The following is a 23,464-nucleotide window of genomic DNA, read 5'->3' on the forward strand; positions in this document are numbered from 1 at the left end:
AGCACGTATTACTGGACTGATGACGCTTTTGATCAGATGTTTATTTATTAAGGAAATGTTCCAGTCTAGAGGGTACCCTTACAACCTTATTAGTGAATTAATACATGAGGTAACATATAAACGGCATACATTAGTTTATGTACCTTTATTGAACAACAGAACAAATGAGTTACTTACTGCTACCATGTCTCCTAATTCTGTTGTTGAACAGGATTCAGAACTACATTCAAGACCAGATAGATTTAATACTTCTTTCATTACTACTTACAGTATGAACAGCAATGTTTGTTTTAAAATCCTTAGAAAAACTGGGACATTTTTAAAGGTGATATAAACGTTTCCACCAGGTGGGGAACAACCAGTTGTGATATATAGAAAAGGCAGGAACCTTAAGAGTTACTGTGAAGGAAGTAGACCCAACTCAGTTAGAACCCCAGGCATGTACAAATGCCAAGCTTGCAATTATTGTGGTTTCATCTTAGAGAATCTAACAGATTCTCAGTGAACAATTCGGTTACAACTTGAAATGCCCTGTAAAAAACACACAAATTCATATCCTGGGTCACATTTAAGTTTATTGTTATAGATCAAGTGTATACTAACCCAAGAGGAGGTCCAGATTCTTTAAAACTTGAAGAGTTAGAACTTTCTTGGCAATAAGGTTCAATGCTTACCACCAGCCTGGTTTAAATGATGGCTGTGTCTTAAGCAGTATATTGAAACTTAGAAGTTTAAAGCGTTTATTTTGAAAACTAGCAATATGAAGTCAGACTAGAATTACAATAAAGTACTTCTATAATTACTTTTAGAAACTAAAGAAAACTGACTTTACAATATTAGAAAACTGACTTTACAATATTAGAATAGAATATTGTTAAGAAGATGAAAATTCAAAGTATTCCTGTGTGTTTAAATGGTTTTTACTTGTACTAATAAGGGGGTGGTGACTTTGTGTATTTGTTTCTAGCTTAATTAATGTTTTTTACCTGTTGATTGGTTTATACACTTTTTTCATTATGTATTTAAACGTGAGTTGAATTGCAAAGCATTGTCTGAAGAAGTTTATGATTTAACATAAACGAAAAGCGCTTCATTTTATTCTTGTGGTCTAGTGTGTGCCTTCTTTCATCTGTTCCAGTAATTTATAATGATCTGTAGAAAAAGTACATAGGAACCTAAAGCTATTATCCTTTTGACTACAGTTAACCTTGATACAACCAGTGTCTCCCAATTCGTCAATTTGATTGACATAAAGGTGAGATGACAAAATGGGACTAAATTGTCCCATCCTACGTTTGTACTCAACTTCTTCAAAAACTTCATCCACCAGTCTTCTTGGATAACCTCTGTGGCTGAACATCTCAATAAGCTTATTACATTCTACATTGAAATCATGGCCATCTGTCACCATTCTGGCTGCCCGCACCATCTGCCCTTTTACAATGGCTCTCTTTTGATGGTGCGGGTGGCAGCTGGAAAAATGAAGGAAGCCGTTTGAATATGTAGGTTTTCTATATATACTACTCTTAAATCTCATCTTTGCTGGATCTTTTTGCAACCAAATATCCAAAAAGCTGATTTCCGTATGACTATAATTGAATGTAAATTCTAGAAAGCTAGTTAAGCTAGTAATAGACTCAATAAATTGAGGAATCAGGCTATCTTGCCCTCTCCACAATATAAACATGTCGTCCTGGTACCTGGTGTACCAGGCGACATATGATTTGAACATAATATTTTGAAATAGCAGTGTATTTTCCCATTGTGCCAAAACGCAATTAGCGTATGCCCCCCCACAAGGCGAGCCCATGGCTACCCCTGATGTTTGTTTATAAGTGCAGCCTTCAAATTTAAAAATATTATTGCACAGAACAAGTTCCAAGAGTGTTTCTGTTAAATAAATAATATTATCTGTCATTTTCCTATCTACCAAAAAATCCCTTACCCACTCTAAACCTATGTTATGTGGAATCACAGTGTATAGATCTTGTGGGGGGGCATACGTTTAGCCTTAGGTTCCTATGTACTTTTTCTACAGATCATTATTTTATAAAGGAAATTTTAAATAAAAATTGGATGTTCCTTGCAAATGACAAACAAGTTCAAAGAATTTGCGAAGGCCCACCGGCAATTACTTATAGGCGTGGGGCGAATCCGAAAACCCTTTTGGAGACGGGTCAAAGTGAAAATAAATTGAAGGGTTTCAGAAATGGGATGAGCAAGTGCGGTAGCTGTGGTCAATGTAAATTTATTAAAGAAGGAACTAGTACTGTAATTAACAACATTAAGTACAAAATCATAGGTAAATTCAATTGTAATACCAGAGCTATAGTATATGTAGCAACGTGCACAATGTGCCATGCGTTTTACATAGGAAAAACGGAGCGCAAATTAAAACAGCGCATTTATGAGCACTATTATGCAGTTGCAAAAGGAGATACTAATAACGCACTTGCTTGCCATATCATGGAATTTCCAAATCATAAGTTTGTCTTTATGGTCTTGAAGAAGGTGGAAGACGCTTCCTATGTAGGACCTTGGCAAATTTTTTTGGAAATACAAGAGTTATATTGGCAAATTAGAACTGGGGCTACATTTTCCCCAGGTCTCAATGACCACGTCTCTATTACATGTGTTTTGAAAAGGCTAGCTATTAATAGATAAACTGATATTGTCATGTATAAATAATATAGTGGCGATGTCCTGTGTTAAAGGAAATTAACATTGCTACTCATATCTACTGTTCTGTTCAATGATTTAGTGGCACAGTATTGGTGATTACTTAGAATGCAGCTATTTTTGTTTAGTCCCATCAATTTGCTGTCTAATTGATTAATTATATTTCTCTATATATATTTTTCTAGTTGATCAAAGGACTAGTTGTTGATAACTTGGTTAAATGTATTTTTTAAGGTTAATGTGGTTAAATGGCCATATACTTATTCATGTAATTATGAAGAATATCCGTTTATTATAATGGCTCTATTTTAAAATAATAGAATGGTTGCTCACTTATATATATTTTAAAGGGCATATCATTCATTTTAGTATATTAAATAGTGGTACTTATGTTTCATTTTAATGTTTTTATGTGGTCATTTGTTAGGTTAATATTATTAGTGATTTTTTATGAGGATATGTTGAGTGATGATTTTCTTGTGATGTATTAATATGGAATGTTGTGAGCATTGTGCTTAGTTATAACATTTATTTTTTGATTTATTGGGACTTTTAATTTAAGTAATTAAGTAATAATTGAATTGGAATGTTCTTCCATTTAGCATCACATGATGCTTTGTGGTTTTTTTAAAAGTAAGGGCTGAACGCTGTCACTGTAACGTTTGTTGTCTGCTGTTTTTCTGAGAAAGGAAACGCATAGCCGTCTCCGAAAACACCAATAAAGAAAGTGTGTTAAAAGGAAAGAATCTTTACTATCTGTAATCGTATGTGCTGTTAGTGGCGTATACTCCGTGTTCTTCAACTCGCTTCTTGTTCTTTAACAGTTTGTGTAGCTTTTTTGTCATGTTAATACGCAAGTCAGTAGGCCTGAATACACCCTCAGAAGCCGGTGCCTGCACAGCAGCTCCGGACCCATTCAAGGTAGAGACATCCGCAGGTTCCACAGTTGCAGCATCTCGCGGCATACCGAACTCCGAATGGGTCTCAGTAGAGGCCTGCGAATCTGAAGTAGTGGATATCAGGGTCTGTGAAAGCACCTCACTGAATACCGGCAAACTGGTGACTGGCTTAGGAGAATTGTCGTCAGCAGCTTTGGACCTAGGCGGCCTGTCTCTGTCTTTATCTTTGCGTTTTTTCAGAATGTCGGTAGTCAGATGGCTTACCAAAGACATATCAGGATAATTGAACAGAGCACCAAAATATTTAGAAGTGAAAATATACCGACGACCGATAGATTGTGGTTTAAATAAGGCAAAAAACAGAAAGTGAGGAATGTTGTGATCAGGGTCTAGGCAAGGAATACAGTACGAATAACAATCTTTATGAGGCATTTGCTTTCCACAAGTAATGCACTTATTTCCTTTTACTGACATCAGTTTAGAGCAAGAAATACATGAAAACATACTCGGATGCTCTAAATAAAAATCTGCAAAAGCAACAGAGCCCTCCAAAGCAGACATCCAAGCAACCTCCACCCCCAACACATACCATGAAACACATACTTCACAAAACCAGTGTGTCACGCAATTACAGCCCTCAAGGCAAAATAACATACCCAACAAACTAGTCCTACATGAGCTCAAAGACAAATTAACCTCTCACCTTAACACACTGTTCAAACTCAGCCTCTCCACAAGCTACGTACCCATAGAGTGGTGCACAGCAACAGTTATTCCGCTCCACAAAGGTGGAGCCATAACAGACCCCGGGAACTATCACCCTATAAGCCTGACTAGCTTGGTCTGCAAAGCTATGGAGCGTATCATCATGGAACTCATTAACAGAGACACTGGGAACCTCCAAACACTGGACGCTACCCAGTTCGGCTTTGTTAAGGGCAGATCATGCCTCCTAAACTGGAGGACTTCTTTGAGACAGCTACCAAGGCTATAGACGTGGGAAAGGTGGTACACACAGCCTACCTAGACCTCGCAAAGGCCTTCAACACCATTCCCCATTCTGGTATTATAGACAAGCTCACCAGCCTGAACATAAACCCTATGTCACAAGATGGGTTGCCAATTGGCTCACGGACAGAACCCACATGGTGAGAGTTGCAGGTGCTAGGTATGACTCTAAACCGGTTACAAATGGCATTCCCCAGGGCTCAGTCTTAGGACCCCGGCATATACTTCTCAGAGGTACAGACAAGCACAGGAGGACTACTGCTGACCAAGTTCGCAGATGCCTGCAAACTAGGGACAATAATTAACTCACCTGCTGACACAGACATCCTCCAAAAGGGTTTCACTGAGACAGATACCTGGTGTCAAAATCATGGCCTCTAGCTAAATGCCAAAAAGTGCATAGTTATTCCCTTTGGCAATAAAGTACCCACAAACTACCACATAGGTGGTAGTCCCCTAAATACGGAAAACGTAATATGGGATCTGGGGATCCAAGTAGATAGTAATCTCTCCTTTGATAATCACATTGCCAAAGTGGTTAGAAAATCCTTCTATGTGGCCCACCTAATCAAAAAATGGGTTGCATCCAGATTAAGAGAGGTCACTGTGCCCCTCTACTCATCACTCATCAGACCCATCATAGAGTACAATGCCCCATTTGGGATGTACCTTACAAGACACCTGCAACAGCTGATAAGACCAAAGAAGTACCTCACCAAGAGGATCACTGGCCTCAAACAGATGCCCTATGCAGCTCGACTGAAGAAACTCCAGCTGTACTCGGTTGCATACCGCCTGCTCAGAGGGGATCTCTGCCAGACATATAAGGCCATGTCCAACCCAGAACTGATGGACATGCTCCACCTAAAGAAAACCTTATCCCCTCGAGCCACATGCTCTAGGGATCTAAACCTCACCACAACAATAAATAGGACGTGCTGGAGGGACAGATTCCTGTCGCAGAAACTTCCCATGCTTTGGAACAAGATTCCAATCTACATTAGGCAGAGCTCCTCGCTAGCACTCTTCAAGAGAAACCTTGACGAGTGGATGGGAAACAAAGTTTACCTCGGGGATCACTTCAGTGGCTCTGCTGGACAGACGCACAGGGAACTAATCTAAGGGGGTGGCGAAAGCCAACACATTCTGGCTAGGCTTATAAATGCCTTTGGGCAGATAGTCTAGTACCTACCTATGGAAAAGTTTCCCCAACAGGGTATTTAGCTTTTAGTTGAAGACTTCGGTTCTGAAACTCAAAAACGAAAATTTCAGGAGTCGGCTGACCGGCACTTGCAAACTGCTTCTGCTTTGGTCACCGCACGTCAAGAAAGACTGATGTAATGGCGTCGGCTGGATATTTTATACCCCTGACGACCTGACGTCATGGAAGAAGGGACAGCAACTGATGCAGGACCCAAGACTTTGTTAATCAGGCCGACTGAGGGCTACTGCAAGCAGATAACCCAAATGTGATGACTGCAACAGTGAAACACGAAGAACATCATTCCTCATTACTTTCACATTTGTCAGAACAAACTTTAACATATAAGCCTGACAAGTCAAAATTCTGAAAAATCAAAGTTGCAGAAGTATACACTTTTTTTCCCATACCAATTAATACTTTTCCCATCCTTATCAGAAAGAGACTGGAATTAACCAAGTGCTTATCAGCAGTGTGATCAACTAAAGCTATAACTGCTGGATCAGGTTTGGGAACAGTGTAGAAAATTTTAAAATACAGAGGAAAGAATAGTTGTGTAAGATCTTACAATAACTATAGATGTCTTTCTCTTCCCTATTGCAGTATTCCAAACCCTTGGGTTATCCTCTGCTTACTACCAGACCATCCAGCAAGTATATAAAAGCTTCTAGTCACTGCTAGGTAGGTGGGACATCTGACGCTGGCTTAGGCAGCGTGGGCCATAAAAGTGATGTCTGCACTTACCTTTCCTCAGAACTGCATGCCCCAGTCGGACCCCAGTCCCAGGACAGCTGTATAAGTCCTGTGTCATCCAAGAAGGGACAGTTTATTGAAAGAAGGGGGAAGGAAGGAGGGAGGGAAGGAATACTGCAACATGGAAGAGAAGGACATCTATAGTTATGGTAAGATTTTTACACAACTATTCTATGTCCTTCTACTCTCATGTTGCAGTATTCCAAACCCTTGGGTGAGTGCCAAAGGGAAGAAGAGGGAGGAGACTTGGAACTGTTTCCTGGGAAATCCTGCTCTAGATCTGGAAATGTGATCCAATCTATAATGTTTGGTAAAGGTATGGACAGAACTCCATGTAGCTGCCTCTAGAATGGAAGCAGTGTCCATTCCCTTGAAGAAGGCTCCAGATGAAGCCACAGCCCTAGCAGAGGGAGCCTTCATTTTGGATTTTAGATGTTTTCCATGGTACATGTAGCAGAAGGCAATGGCCCTAGAAATCCAGGCAGAGTTTGTTTTGTCACTGCTTTTCCCAGATTCCTGGGATGAAAGGAGACAAGCAATTGGTCTAATTTCCTAACTGACTTGGTCTTGTCAAGGTAAAATCTAAGCTGTCTGTGAACATCAGGGGAATGCAAGACTCTCTCACTGATATTCTGTGGATGTGGGAAGAAGGTGGGCAAGTGAATACCTTGGTTTAAAGATAGCTCATTGATCACTTTTGGGCATGAAGGAGGGCTTGATCCTAAGGGTTACCCTATCTTTGTGGAAGGTGAGAAAAGGAGGTATTGCCACGACGGCCTGTAGCTCAGATGTTCTTCTGGCTAATGTCCGGACTATCAGGAGTACAGTTTTCCAAGTACAGTGTTTCAGAGAAGCTTTAGCTGCTTAGATGGTTTAAAGGGGGCAACCGTGAGATTCTCTAAAACATACTTCAAGTCCCATGGGGGTGGAAATGGCTTCCTGGGGGGGGCCTGAGATGCAGTATTACCTTTAAGAATAACTTTGCAGGTAGCCAAGATGCTAAAGGGGGATCAAGAGGCAGACAAGCTGAAATTGCTGCAAGGTGGGCCTTAACAGAGGAATATGTCAACCCTGTATGCAAGACTTCATACAGATATGACAGTACCAAGGGAACTTCAACTTGAAAAGGGTCCAGCTGTTTTTGTACACCCCGCATGAAGAATTTTTTCCACTTAGACAAATATGATCTCCTGGTATTAGGTTTCCTGGCTTCCTGTAAGCATGTCCTCTGTGTAAAGGTGTCTGTAAGGGATCAAAATTTTATCACCCACAGAGTAAGGATCAGAGACTCTAGGTGATGGATTAGGGATCCCTTGTCCTGTGTGAGAAGGTCCACTCTGTGCAGTAACTTGTGATGATTGCCCCTGGCTAAATGCAGGAGGAGGGGGAACCAATGCTGTCTTGGCCAAAAGGGAGCCACCAACAAGATTTCTGGTTTGTCCTGCTGGATTTTCAGTAGGACTTTTTCAACAGGTGGGAAGGGGGGAATGCATAGACAAACATTCCCTTCCATGAGAATGAAAAGGGGCCCGTTGTCCTTGCCAGGGGACTGAGTAGCTAGGTGCAAAATAATGAAAGATGTCTGTTCAGAGGGGAGGCAAACAGATTTATTTGTGGTGTACCCCACTTGTGGACTACGTCCAGGAACACATCCTGTGAAGCATCCATTTGTGGGATTGTGACATGAATCTGCTCAAGGTTCTGGGTTGAAGGGATGTATACTGCCTGCAGAGAGACTCCTTGCTAGGTTGCTAGCTCCCAGACTTGAAGTGCAAGTCTGCACAGCAAGTAGGATTTTATTCTCCCTGCTTGTTCACATACTATAGAACTGTAGTGTTGTCTGTGAACAATTTTAGGGGACCCTACTTTAGAGTATGTTGGAAGGCTTTCAGAGCAAATAAGATTGCGCTCATTTCCCTGATACTGATATGCTCCCATCTGAAGCAGTCTGACCAAGTACCCTGTATTCTGAGGTTGCCCAGGGCAGCTCCCCAACCCAGATCTGAGGCATCTGTGTAAATCTCCTGAACTGGGGGGGGGGGGGCAGCTTTTAAGGGAAGCCCCGAGTTGAGTGTCATTTGGTGCAACCACCAAAAAATCTCTTTCCTGAGAGATGGAAGGAAAGGGATGTCGTACTCCAGGGGATGTGAGTGTTATCCAGACAGACCTCAGGTAGCACTGCAATTTTCTCAAGTGGAGTCTTACTAAAGGCAGCATTGGGATAGTGGATGTCAAATGGCCCAGTAGTCTGAAGTATTGCCTGGCTGTCAAGGTAGTGGTATGGAAGACTGAGAGCAGGTACTGGTTTAGGTTTCCACCTTTTGAGGTGGAAGGAATGCCTTCATGATATCCATCCTTATTCTGCACCTGAGGAAAACTAGGCTTGTGAGGGATTTAGATTGGACTTGGGGTAAATGATGTTGAATCCCGATGCTTGCAGGACTGATATAACTGTTTGTAACTGGCATTGTAGAGACCTGGAACATTCTGCCTGAATCAGGAGGTGGTCCAGGTATGGGAAGATTTGAATACCTTGGATTCTGCAGTAGGCAAGCACTTGGTGAATACCCTTGGTGCTGTAGGGAGTCCAAAGGGCAAAGCAGAGAAATGAAAGTGTGAGGAACCCACAGACAAACGTAAATATCTTCTTTAGCTGGTCCTTATGGGGATGTGTATGTAAGCATCCTTTACGTCCAAACTGGTAAGGAATCTCTGATACATTACCGAGGGGAAGGAGGGGAAGCATATGAAAGGTGGGTACTTGTAGGAAAAGATTGCGGTGGGAGTGATCTAGGATCAGTCTTCATGGTCCATCCTTATTTGGGACTAGGAAGAGTCTTGAGTAAAATCCCCTTCCCTTTTCTGCCAGGGGGACAGGTTGTATTGTCCCTTGAACAAGCAGACTGTCTATGACTGGCTGGAAAAGGGGAGCTGTTCTTTGGGTGGCTGTAGGATGCCCCTCAAGGAGGGTGGGGTAATCCAGGTCATAAAATAACCTTTTTCTATAATGGACAAGACCCACCTGCTGAGGTAATGCTTTTCCAAACTGAAAGACAGTGAGAGAGCCTTAGGGACAGGGGAATGACACTGGAGGGATTGAGCAGCAGAGGCAGGTCGTCACAGACTACCTACCCTGTCCTGAAACAGAGGTTTCTGGGCAGGGGTCTGAGCAACATTGGAAGGAGTCTATTGCTTCCTGGTGCTCTTTCTGTCCCTGGAAGGTGGGGGTGGAGCAGAGTGTTTTCTAATGAACTGGGTTTTGGAGGGGTAGTTCCTATGAAATTTGGGTATAGGAGATACAAGCCAAGTGCCTTAAATCCTGAAGCTCCTTCCCCTTTTGTTGAAGAGTTTTGAATAACTCAGTGACCTCCGTGCCAAAAAGGGCAGAGTTGTCCAGGGATGTGTCTAGAAACTTGGCCCTAATGTCATCGGGCAAAGACTTGTAATCTTAGTCAAGAATATCTTCTCAAGACTGAAGCAGATTCGGCAGATCTGGCAGAAACTTATGCAGCATTACAACTTCACAACTGCATCTAAACTGAATGTCTTGTGACCTAGGAAGACAGAGAAAAGAGGCTAGAAATGTGTGCCTTAGAAGGAGACTCAGGGAGGTCTGTTAAGAGCTTGGTGGCCTGGGCCAAAAGAGCTAGGGCAAACTTTGACGTGTGTCTGGTAGTTCACTGCCCTGAAGGCCAAAGTAGCAAAAGTATATACTTTTTTGCCAATATGCTCAATGGCCTTGTGTCCTCGTCTGTGGGGAGGGCAGATGTGGAAGGAAGCAGTTTGGAAGGCTTATCAGCAGAGAATGAGACAGTGCTAGGGTCTGCAACTGAGCATTTGATCAGAAATTTTACCCCCCCTCAAGGACCTTATAGAACCTGTCAGACCTTCGAGAGGCAGGGGGTTGTGAATCAGGGTTCACAGAATCTACATTGAAAGCATTCAAGAAAGCAGACAAGACAGGTAGAATAGCAGAAGGAGCAGGCGTGTCCATTTGCAGGAGTTCATAGCATCTTTTTTGGACCTCTGACATCTCAGACGAATCCCACTTAAAGAATTCTCATTTTAGAGATGGTCTCACCAAAAGTGAGATCTTCACCTGTAGAGTCTGTCTCAGCAGAGTCCTCCTCTGGGGAAGCATAACCAACGGGAGATGGCATCTAAGACGCATAGGAAAGTGAGTCTTCTGAGGAGGTGTCAGAGGAATGCTCAGCTTCAAGGTTGACAGATGTCTTCAACCTGAGGCCTTAGACTAATAAGGGAGCGGGCAACTGGTAGAGAGGCAGGCATAGTAGGCCTTAGGGCCATGAATGTATCAAATAAACTTTGAGAGAAGGCTTGCCAGTCCAGTCTGGTTGGTTTTCTGTAGGGGGTGAAACATGCCTGGTCTTCAGATTCCTTTTCAGGGAAGGCCTAGAGGGCATTGGGCCTAAGGGAGGCCTAGGTTCAGTAAGCTGTGGAGCTGTGAAAGAGTCTGCATGGGCAGCTGGAACAAGCCAATGGTTCCCCTTATCGTTGGTGATCGACGTTTATGAAACCTCCATGGACATATCTTCCGCTCTAGGTTCTGTGGTCTCTTGAATGGTACTCATTTCGGCAGATTCTGAACATTCCTCCAGGCCAACGTTGGCCACAGGAAGGACGTCAGGTGGAGGAGATGCAGCAATGGATTCAGGCTTAGAAAATTTGGCCTTATTTTTGGGTGGCTTGACGGACTAGCGCTAAGTGTTTGAAATACTGGTTTTCTAAATAAACATTGACGGCATGCAGACGGCTGGGCAGTGTCTTAGGGATGAAGGCCTGACAGATCGCACAGGTTTTATGGTTGTAAGTAGGCCCTAAACTGAAAAGGCAGACCTTGTGGGTGGTCCTTATGGAGCATCTGACGTCCGCACTTGCACTTTCCTTTTCTGGATGACATGAATCTAAACAGACATGCAGTGACCCAAAAGAAACAAAAAATGGCCCCAGATGGGGTACTTATCTTTAAAAGATGTTCTGAGGAAAGGTACATGCAGATATCACTTTTATGGTCCACTCTCCCTAAGCCAACGTCAGACGTCCCATGTACCTAGCAGTAACTAGAAGCTTTTGTATACTGGCCGGACATTCAGGTAGTAAGCAGAGGATAACCCAAGTGTTTGGAATACTGCAACGTGAGAATAGAAGGACATCTTTATATATATCTTCTCTGCCATTTTAGCGACAGCTGACTACCAAGAAAACAGCAAGCAGGAACATATATCCTCTAAAGCAGACAGAACAGGAGGAACAGGTGTAGGTTCTGGAAAATCCTTCTGTAACAACTCAGTATTTTCTGAGGGACAGAGAAAAAGTACAGTTGTGTACACTTACCATAGATGTAGATGTTCAAGTGTATTCACTGTTGCAGTCATCACACTTCGGTTATCTGCCTGCAGGTAGCCCTCAGTTGGCCCAAATACCAGATTCTTGGGATTTCTGCGTCGGATGCTGTCGCCTCTTCCATGACAGCAGGTCGTCAGGGGTATAAAACATGCAGCCGATGCCATTACATCAGTTTTTCTTGCCCCAGATGTCAGGAACCCCCAAAAACAGGAAGCTATTACATGGTGTGGAACACCTCCAGTAAAAAGTATACACCCTTGCCATAAAAGATGGCCATAAAGAGGACAGATAGAAAGGAAAGAGAAAGCCAGGGGACTGGAGGGAGGGAAACCAGGACTGCAACAGTGAATACACTCGAACATCTACATTTATGGTAAGTGTACACAACTGTACTATGTTCTTCGTGTTTCACTGTTGCAGTCATCACACTTGGGATGATTCCCAAAGCTGAGGAAGGGTGGAGGCAGTCAAAAAGAGTTAGGGCTGGCTAGCAGGCCTTGTAAGACTGCTGTAGCAAATCCAGCTCTGGATTTAAAAAAAAATAGGTAAGCGGTAATGCTTGGTGAAGGTGTGTACAGAACTCCAGGTTGCAGCTTCCAGGATGTCCCTGGTAGGGACTCCCCTGAGAAATGCTGTACAGGTTGAAGTAGCTCTAGTGGAATGAGTTCTGATCCCCTGACGGGTAGGTTTTCCATGGTGCTTGTAGCAGAAATGGATGCAGTGTGCTATCCATTTGGAAATGGTTTGCTTCAAAATGGCCTTGCCCTCTGCCCCTGTAGCAAAGCTGACTAGCAGCTTGTCAGATTTTGTGAAAGGCTTAGTCTTGTCAAGGTAGAACCTGAGCTCTCTGTGCATGTCCAAGGAGTGCAGGATCCTTTTCCCTTTATTCTGAAGATTAGGGAAAAAGATTGGCAAATGGATGGATTGGTTTAAAGCCACACTGGATACCACCTTGGGCATAAAGGCTGGGTTAGTCCTGAGGGAAACCCTGTCAGCATGGAAAATAATGAAGGGCTCCACCGCCATTCGTGCCTGTAACTCAGACACTCTTCTTGCTGAAGTAATAGCTAGAAGTAAGGCTGTTTTCCAAGAGAGGAATTTTAACTCTGTTGAAGCAGCAGGTTCAAAAGGGGGAAGTGTGAGCTTCTCCAGTACAAAGTTAAGGTCCCAGGCCGGGGTGGGAGCTCTCCTAGGGGGCCTTAAATTGTTAGCTCCACTCAGGAACTGTTTGATGAGAGGTTGAGAAGAGAGGTGGCTCAGTATTATAATGAGCTGCGATGGCAGAGGCACAAATCTTAATTTAATGAGAAGGATAGGCCTCTGTGGAGCAGCTCTGCTAGGTAATCAAGGATTTGAGGTAAGGTGGGCACAGCTGTGTCCTTTCCTTGAGACGGACTCCAAGAACAATATCTTTTCCACTTTTCCCATGTAAAGGATGGGGCATCCATCTTCCAGGCTCTGCTGTGAGGGTTCCAGGTGCAAAATTTGCTCAATTGGTGGTTTTGGGGGGAGGCAAAAAGGTCCACCTCTGGTGTTCCCCACCTCTGGGTTAGAAGTTTGAATGAGTTGGGTTCTAGTTTCCACTCGTGAGGGTCCAGTAGATTTCTGCTTAAGTAGTCTGCCAGTGAATTTTGCTTACCTGGCAGGAATTGAGCTTGTAGGTACACTTGGTTGCTCAAGGCCATGTTCCACAGGGCCATGGCTAACCAGCAGAGTGGGTAAGAATGAGTTCCCCCCTGCCTGTTTATGTACCACATAACTGTGGTGTTGTCTGTCTTTATCACGAGCTGTCCTGGAACGATAAGGTATTTGAAAGCTGTCAGAGCATTCCGTACAGCTAGCATCTCTTTTTGATTGATATGCAGTGGGATTTGTTCTGGACTCCATTTGCCTTGAATGCATTTGCCTGCCATGTGAGCCCCCCCCCCCCCCCCCCCCATGCATAGTCTGATGCTTCTGTTATCAGGGTTTGGGCAGCGAGGGGTTGAGTGAAAGGAAGTCCCTTGTTGTGGTTGCATGCCTCTGTCCACCAAAGGAACTCTGTCCTTAGACAAGGTATGATAGGAATCACTGTTTCCAGGTCCTGAGAATGTTGACACCAGAGACTTTTTAAGTACCACTGAAGTTTCCTCATATGCAGTCTTGCATATGAAATTAGCAGAATACATGAGGCCATGAACCCTAGGGCTTGCAGTATTTTCCTTGCAGATAGCTGGGTTTTGGTGGCCATTAGTTTGAAATAGTTTGTCAAATGGACCTGCTTTTCTGGAGTGAGGAATGCCATCTGGGAAGTTGTGTTCAAGCTTGCACCCAGGAATACAATTTGTTGGCTGGGCACCAGTTGAGATTTATTTTCGTTGATGGTGTATCCCAGTGAAGTTAGAAGTCTTTTTACAAATGCCAGATGCTGAATTAGTAATTCCTGACTGTCTGCCTGAATCAGGCAATGTCCTAGTATGGGTAAATTTGAATATTTTTCTGCCTGCAGTATGCAATGGCTGGAGCCAGGCACTTTGTGAATACTCTGAGCGCAGTAGATAAGCCAAAGGGAAGTGCAGAGAACTGATAGTGCGTACAGCCTGCCCTAAAACATAGATATTTCCTGCAAGACTCCCTTATGGGGATGTGCAGATAAGCTTCTTTTAAGTCTAGGGTGACTAACCAGGCATCCTTGCCTAGCATAGGAAGACGCTGTTGCAGTGTAAGCATTTTGAATTTTGGAACCACCAGATAAGTGTTGAGAATTGATAGATCCAGGATAGGGCACCAAGAGCTCTCTTTTCCGGGCACCAGGAACAGTCTGGAGTAGAAACCCTGTCCCCTTTGTTCTACTGGAACAGGTTGAATAGCCCTGATATGGAGAAGGGAAAGTACTAATTTTTGAGCCTCTGCCCACTGGTTTGGAGGAAGGTCTGGCAACCTGCTTGGGGTTGGCAGTGAGTGGAAGTAGAATCTGTATCCCTGGGATACAATGTTTAGAACCCTTCGGTCCTGAGTAATGGGCATCCAGTTTTTTGCATGAAGGGCGAGTTTTCCTCCTAGAGTTGCAAGTACTTGAACATGGCTGGGAAGGATAATTAGAAAGTCAGTGTGAACTTTTTCCATAAGGGGGTGGCTTACCACTACCTGTTTTTGAGGTTGGAACACTCCATTGTTTAGATCTCTGCATACCCTGAGAGTGTAGTCTTGGTGGTCTGTTTCCCCTGGGTTTGGACTGAGAAGGCCTGTGAGGGACTGGAAAGGACCAGTTTTTTGAAGGCCAATGCCTCCCGAATCTAGGTGGCTGCACCTGTAAGAAACCTTTGACAGTTTGCATAGATTTAGCTTTTTCTTCCATCTTTTTAAGAACTTCTTCTGCTTTTGTGCCAAACAAATGATCCTGATTTAATGGAGCATCTAGTAATTTTGCTTTGACATGGTCTGGCAAGACTTGTTCCTTCAGCCAAGCATGCCTTCTCAGTACAGACCCGGTGACAGCAGCCCTGCAAGATGCTTCTAAGGCATCAAACCCACACTCCAATGTATGTTTACTAACTTGGTTTGCAGAATGCATTAACTCTTGTAAATCTTTATTTTCTGCACAACCTGGAAGTAACACAATTTTTTGCTTAATTAGTTCCATAATATGTTGCTGGTACTTCAATGTGTGAAATTGGCAATTCAAAGCCCTAATGGCAAGAGTTGCAGAGGTATATATCTTCTTACCCCATCTGTCTAAAGCTCTAGAATCCCTGTCTGAAGAGGTAGGGTTTTTGGCTGTAGTAGCCTTAATGCCTTTAGGTCCCTGGGAAATGGTCTCTGTATCCGCAGTAGAATTCTTAAAGAGAAATTTGTGAGAGTCAAGTACTCTGTAGTGCCTGTCAGGTTTTCTAGGAGCTGGTTGTAAAGTGTCAGGAGTAAGACTGGATTCCATGAAGACATCATCTACAATTATCCAGGACAGGGGTATAGCTAGAGGCCTCTGCTGAGGCAAATCTAAAAATTCCCTGAGTCTCTTTTTGGACTGAAGATAGTCCTGGCATTCCCAGCGGAAATGCTCTCAATGTATGCAAGGTTTCACCAAAAGAAAAATCCTCTGGAGGGGAGGTAGAGGGAATTGATTCCTCTGCATCTGAATCCTCATAGGTAGATAAGGGTATGTGTCCTGGTAATCAGAAGGGTCAGAGTCATCGGACTCCTGGTCTGTAGAATCAGAAGGAAATTCAATTCTTTGTCTTTTAGTAGGGGAAGGCTGGCTTCCCATAATTAGAGTAATAAGGTCTTCAGCCATTCTAAGCATTTGTTTTTGTGGCATGGGAGCTTGAGCATATGCTTTGGACGTCAGTTTTCTAGGCATAGTGGGAACTCTGGGCCTGAGAAACTCGGTAGTTTTAATTAAAAATGAAGTTGCCGGTTTAATACAAAATATCGGTAGGTCGGAATACACCCTCAGAAGCCGGTGACTGCACAGCGGCTCCGGACCCATCCAAGGTAGAGACATCTGCAGGTTCCATAGTTGAAGAAGCATCTCGAGGCATACCGGACTCTGAATGGGTCTCAGCAGAGGCCTGCGAATCTGAAGAAGCGGGCATCAGGGGCTGCAAAGGCACCTGACTGAGTACTGGCAGATTGGCGACTAGCTTAACAGAAGCGTCGTCAGCAGTTTTTGACCTATGTCAGCTCACAGAACAGCAACACCATCTTAATGCCATAACTGCTTCTTCAGGCATAATTTTATCTTGGAAAGAAGAAATGGTAGACCAACACAGAAAATGTTACGGTCTGTCTCTGTCTTTGTGCTTTTTTGAAAATTACAGACTTCTAATCTATCTTGTCCAGCCAGAATTTCTCACATCAATTACAAAAGAGTAAGGAAACAGTTTTGAGCATGGTGGAAATATTATGCAAGCATGCACACAGCTGTAGCAAAAATAATGCAGACCTGCATACTCATTTATTTGGATTCTGAGTTTCCAAGGTACACACACCTGTGACAAATGTAACATGACCGGTCTTTATGTGTGGGGCAACCAGTCCCACCACCAATTCCATAGACATACTGATTGCTTTTAGATGAGTTTTCTGCAAAATAAATTCCAGCTCCAAACATCCCTCCTATGTATGCATGCCGTTCATCAAATCCTTTGTGAATTATGGCATTGATGAAAGGAGAACCTAGAAAACAAAATGCAACAAAAAAGATAAAAATAAATGTTAAAAACAAAATGTTATAAAAACATTAGAATACAGTGATGTGACTGGCAAGAATTCATATAACTGTTGGCTGGAAGGGTATAGCTTGTTATCAAGTGTTTTTTTTTTTTTTTTTAATATCATTTACAGATATTCTAACATCTGAGACAAATAACAAGTAAGTTCTCATGATATCAACTGACCTACAAAAAGGACACTCCTTGATAGACAATATGGTTGGGTCTACATCACCACCAATCAGTCACTAGCATCTTTTATTCCAGAAGATCCAGTATTCAATGATAGAGGTACAACTGAAACAATGCATGCAATGTATGTATTAATTACATAAGCAAGCTCAAACTCATCACCTACCAATTCACTTACCAGCTTACAGTGTGCACACTACTGCAAATCAAGAAACAATAAACATTTGGCCCCCTACTGTTAACAACTGACATAACAACAAACACCTGCTTCACTTTCTAGGAAGTCCAACAGCTGAGGCCATCTGCAGGGACTGCCTACTCCCAAGAAGAGAGCATCCTCAACCCATCAAGCAAGGTATTCTGCCATTAGCACTCTCCCTGACGAGTCCTAAAGCTGGGCTGAATTCCAGTTAGCTTCCCAGGATGGAATAAGCTGAAGGACTACAAAAGAACTAACTGAAAAATCTGTGTCCATGGGAAAAGTCTGGACAGGTAAGATACAACTGTCTAAGACAGTCAGGGCTACAACACTGGGAAATGACTCTTGTATATAAAGGGCCACGGTGACAAAACTGCCAAAGGCAGACCAAGTAAATGGTGGAGGCAACTACCTGTAAAGAAAAGTAGACATGATCACAGCCAGGGCCAGAAGGTAGAAATGACCAGTGGAGTACAGAAAGTACAGCTGGGTGTGTTGGTAGTTACAGCCATGTGCAAATACACTTACTGTAACAGATCATCTTTGAGGCAGGATGACTGTAAATTAAAAGAAGTGTTTAGCCACTAATTTCATCAGCAATATCTCAGTCCCCAAGAAGCTTGACACTGGTCTCATGCTTTTCTTTCTTTTGAATGTTGGTAGGTCTGCAAGGCTCCCACATCAAGTAAGCATTTGCTAGGAAATTTCCTCTGCAAGCTGAGCCACATAAAGACCTTTACGGGAACTTGTAATTGCAGTAATAATGCAATTATAGCAAAACCATTTACACTGTAACAATTTAAAAACACCAAAAAAAAAAAACTTACACCATTTTTGGTGGTGGTGGTGGTGGTGGGGGGGGGGGGGGTAATATCACATGTCACTGTTAAAATAACCACTTCTCAAAGATCTACAGTTATGGTGCATATATTTTCACAACTGTACTAACTTTTTTGGGGGAAGAATCAATGTAACAGCAAATTATAACATCTACTAGATTCCTAAGAAGTACTGTCACACCCAAAGGAGGTGTACAGTCACAGACAGAATGGTAAAACCTATACTGCTCTTGGACTGTGCATCCAGCTTATAAACTGTTCTGTGGAAGTGTGGACATTAGCTCATGTGGCAGCTCATAAAATATCATATAAACACATTCTGGAAATATGCTGCACTAGTATAATAAGCATTCTCCACACCTTAAAGATGCTTATTATACTCATCATAGCATAAGCATTAGTGTGTGACAGCCATTTAGAAATAATCTATTTATTGATTGGTTGACTGTCTTCATGCTTTAAGACAAAGCGTAATCAGGCTTTCAAAAAACTCATTTGTGTATGGTACCTTAGCTGCATATCATCCAACAAATGTAGGCAGTGATCTCTGTGCACAGAGCACTGATAACTGAAATGTTACGAGTCATTGCAACTATCTTTGGCATAAAACATACATCTGCTTTAATGATATCTATTACTTGTGGAATTTCAAGTCAGGTGGGTTACACAAGACAGAATTGCAGAAAATACACTGGACCATGTGGCCATTTACTCCTTGCCTAAACCTACTTGTAGACCTTACCTCCTTTTTCAGGGAACAATAGGCCAGCCATGCATATTTTTGATTTGGATAAAAGAGAAGTATATGCCGAATGGTATAGATCCTAGCATAGACTCCTGAGGGATGCCACTTGTTTCCTACATGATCTTTGAAGTGTGAATCTGTCACCCAGCAATTTGCTCTCCACCCTACACAGGGTCAGTCTGGAGCACATCTGCTAATTACTTATGTTAGCATGTAGTACAGTATCAAATGCTTTTCTGAGGTCGAGATATAAAGATGTACTGCATGGACAGCATACCCGCAGGCCACTGCTTGTATTACCCTATCAAAGGAGATTGCCAGACTCATTAGACATGCTCCACATTTAACAAATCCAAACAGCTGGGGGCAAGTCTTATAACATTTTTAACACCATAGTTTATTAGGTTAGTTATGACCCATTCCATGGCCCTGCACAACAGGCTAATCAGGCTAATGGGTCTAGTGAATAACCTTGGGGCCATAGAAAGATGAAAAGACAAAGCAGAGAACTGAAAAAGAGAGGAAGAAGCAGAGAAATTTAAAAAATTCCTGAAAAGAGGGTGAATGGGGATGAAAAAGAGAGGAAGAAAGTACAGTTGTGTACGCTTACCATAAATGTAGATGTTCGAGTGTATTCACTCGAAAATGAAAATTTCAGGAGTCGGCCGACCGGCACTTACGAACTGCTTCTGCTTCGGGCACCACGCGGCAAGAAAGACTGATGAAAATGGCATCGGCTGCATGTTTTATACCCCTGACGTCATGGAAGAAGGGACAGCAACCGACGCAGGACCCAAGACGTTGTTATTCAGGCCAACTGAGGGCAACCTGCCAGCAGATTACCCAAATGTAATGACTGCAACAGTGAAACACGAAGAACATCCAGAGAAATGTAAAAACTTCCTGAAGAGAGAGTGAATGGGGATGTGAAGGTAGGTGTCTTATATCTATGGAGACCAGAAATGCCTAAGAGAGCAAGACAGGGAAGAGAAAGATAACACCTTGAAAGAGGGAACTTTTAGAAAAGTGCTGAGTAAAGATAGTACAGTTGTCTACACTTACCAATGTTTGAGTGTATTCACTGTTGCAGTCATCACACTTGGGTTATTTGCCGGCCCGAATACCAGAGACTTAGTATTTCCACATCGGTTGCTGTCACTCCAGGACTGACGTCAGGTTGTCAGGGGTATAAAAACAGGCAGCCAAACCCCATTACATCAGTTTTTCTTGCCCCAAATTTCAGGAGCCCCCCCAATAGGGAGGTACCACAACCCGTAAAAAGTAAATACCAATACCAATACCACTGGGGGGGGGGCAAAAAGGCATAGAGAGATTATATATATAGAGAGAGAGAGAAACCAGGGGGTTGGAGGGAGGGAAACCAGGACTGCAACAATGAATACACTCGAACATCTACATTTATGGTAAGTGTACACAACTGTATTATGTTCTTCGTGTTTCACTGTTGCAGTCATCACACTTGGGTGGATTCCCAAAGCTGAAGGGTGGAGGCAGTCAAGAAGAGTTAGGGCTGGCTAGTATGCCTTGCAGGACTGCAGCTGCAAAATCTGCCATGGATTTGGAAAAGATAGGCAGGTGATAATGCTTGGAAAAGTTGTGGTGAAGGTGTGTACAGAACTCCAGGTAGCAGCTTCCAGGATGTCCCTGGTAGGGACTCCCCTGTGGAATGCTGTAGAGGTAGATGTTGCCCTAGTGGAATGTGTTCTGACCCCCTGAGGGGTTGGTTTCCCATGGTGCTTGTAGCAGAAATGGATGCAGTGTGCTATCCATTTGGAAATGGTTTGTTTTGAAATGGCCTTGCCCTCTGCCCCTGTTGCAAAGCTGACTAGTAACTGGTCAGATTTTCTGAAAGGCTTAGTCCTATCATGGTAGAATCTGAGCTGTCTGTGCACGTCCAAGGAGTGCAGGATCCTTTCTCCTTTATTCTGAGGATTAGGGAAGAAAGTTGGCAAATGGATGGATTGGTTTAGAGCCACACTGGATACCACTTTAGTCATAAAGGAAGGGTTAGTTCTGAGGGAAACCCTGTCAGCATGGAAAATAATGAAGGGTTCCACTGCCATAAGTGCTTGAAGCTCAGACATTCTTCTGGCTGAAGTGATGGCCAGAAGCAATGCTGTTTTCCAAGAGAGCAGTTTTAACTCTGCTGATGCTTCAAGGTTCAAAGGGGGGAAGCTTGAGCTTTGCCAGTACAAAGTTAAGGTCTCAAGCAGGGGTGGGTGCTCTCCTTGGCGGCCTTAAGTTGTTTGCCCCTCTCAGGAACTGTTTGATAAGGGGGTGTGAGAAGAGGGGTGGCTCAGTGTTGTAATACGCCGACATGACTGAGGCATGTATCTTAATGGAGGAAAAGGGCAGGCCTTTGTGGAGTAGATCTGCTAAGTAATCCAGGATTAGAGGCAGGGAGGGCATAGTAGTGCCCCTTCCCTTAGATTGAATCCAGGAGCAGTGCCTTTTCCACTTATCAGCATAACATTTTCTTGTACTGGGTCTTCTGGCTTCAAGAATGACATCCAGCACTGTTTGCTTAGGGTTGCTGGGGGAGAATTCAAGGAATAAGCCAGGCTGCAAGACTTAGAATTTTCAGTTGCAGATGCAAAATCTTTCCCTCCTGCTGAGAGAGCAGGGTCGGGTTCTGGTGTAGGTGCCAGGGTGGCACCGGTGAAAGGCTGCGTATGAGTGGGTACCAGTGCTGGCATGACCAGTCCGGGGCAATCAAAACTGCCCTTGGTCTGTCCTGTCCTATCTTGAGTAATACTCTTGAGAGAAGGGGCAGAGGGGGAAAAAAATAGAAGTTATGTCCTTACCATAACGTTCCATGTGGAGTGTTCATCTCGCCTTTGTTCTTACACATGGGTTCGGAGCCGATCCTCGGCTCCGTGTCGGCCGCTTGCAAGCTCTGCATCGAGAAGAAGCTCGAGATCACCTAATACCCACAATCCCCCTCTGCCTTTACCTCAGATCTAGTTTGCAAGCAAACCAGCCATAGAGAGCACACTCATACCAAAATTTACATAATCATAGGATCATCTATATACATATATACATAGATATATATATACACAAGTGTATCATACAAATACAACTATTGCAAGTGCAGAAGGAGAATACTCCAGACCAGGCATCAAATTGAACGTTCTTCCTAAGGGTGGGAGGGTGGGAATGTAAGAACAAAGGCGAGATGAACACTCCACATGGAACGTTATGGTAAGGACATAACTTCTATATGTGAGAGTGTTCAATCTCGCCTTTGTTCTTACACATGGGTAGCGTCCCTAGCTCCATGATCCTGAGGAACTCACGGGAGAACGTTCTTGAGCACAGTGGAACCAAAGGTTGCCCTATCCCTAGAAACCCTGTCCACTTTGTAATGAGAGATAAATGTATGCGGTTTAACCCAAGTAGCAGCCGCACAAATCGTGTCTAATGGTAAGCGAGCTGCGTGAGCCAAGGATGTAGACACTGATCTCGTAGAATGTCCTTTAGGTTTGACTAATAAGGTTTGATTAGAAGCCTCATAAACGTATGTGATACAATCAGTTAGCCATTTGGAAAGAGTTCGTTTAGTAACTGCTACACCCTTCCTGCTGTCAGCAAAGGCTACAAATAGTTGATCAGATTTCCTGTGATCTTTTGTTCTATCCAAATAAAACCTGAGTTGTCTATGGACATCCAATTTGTGCAACATATACTCTAACTTATTAGAGTGATTTTTGAAAAAGGTGGGTAATTCAATGGACTGATTAATATTACTAGAAGAGCAAACTTTGGGAAGAAAGGATGGATTAGTGCGAAGGGATACTCTGTCAGAGTGGAAAATTAAACAAGGGTGTTTAATAGAAAGAGCCTGAAGCTCAGACACTCGCCTAGCGGATGTAATGGCCACCAGGAAGAGAGTCTTCCACGATAAAAACTTCAATGGGCAAACTGAGGCTGGCTCAAAAGGGGGCAACATCAATTTAGAAAGTAAGAGGTTCAGATTCCAAGGTGATGTAGGAGTTCTAACTGGTGGTCTGATATGAAAGGATCCTTTTAAAAAAGCCTTACAAAGTCTGTGAGCCATAATAGGCGCACCACATTCTTCCACATGAAAGTTGGAAATGGCAGCCAATTGCACTCTTAAAGTGGCAGGAGAAGCTCCTTCATGGAACAATTCTGTCAAAAACTCCAAGATCTTGTTCAACGGAGCTATAACAGGGTCCAAATGATGTGAATTAGCCCAGAAGACGAAACGCTTCCATTTACTGGTGTAGGTTTTTGTAGTGGAAGCTTTATGAGAAGCCACTAATATATTCTGAACTGCCAGTGTAAGGGAATCAGACCTGGCTAGAAAGGGAAGCGGAGCAGCCAAGCTGCTAGATGGAGTGATTCGAGA

General features: G+C 43.2%; 1 protein-coding gene across 1 annotated transcript in view; it reads right to left on the minus strand.

Annotated features, from left to right (window-relative positions):
* TNKS (tankyrase) overlaps positions 1–23,464 on the minus strand; it is a 2,150,186-nt gene that overhangs the window by 226,957 nt on the left and 1,899,765 nt on the right. Inside the window, exon 25 of the mRNA XM_044060937.1 lies at positions 16,875–17,061. Coding sequence (XP_043916872.1) covers positions 16,875–17,061 — 187 coding nt within the window. The remainder of the gene's footprint in view (positions 1–16,874; positions 17,062–23,464) is intronic.

The sequence above is a fragment of the Protopterus annectens genome, chromosome 2.part0, assembly GCF_019279795.1.
Source record: "Protopterus annectens isolate FY-2018-M chromosome 2.part0, PAN1.0, whole genome shotgun sequence".
NCBI classification, from domain to species: domain Eukaryota; kingdom Metazoa; phylum Chordata; order Ceratodontiformes; family Protopteridae; genus Protopterus; species Protopterus annectens.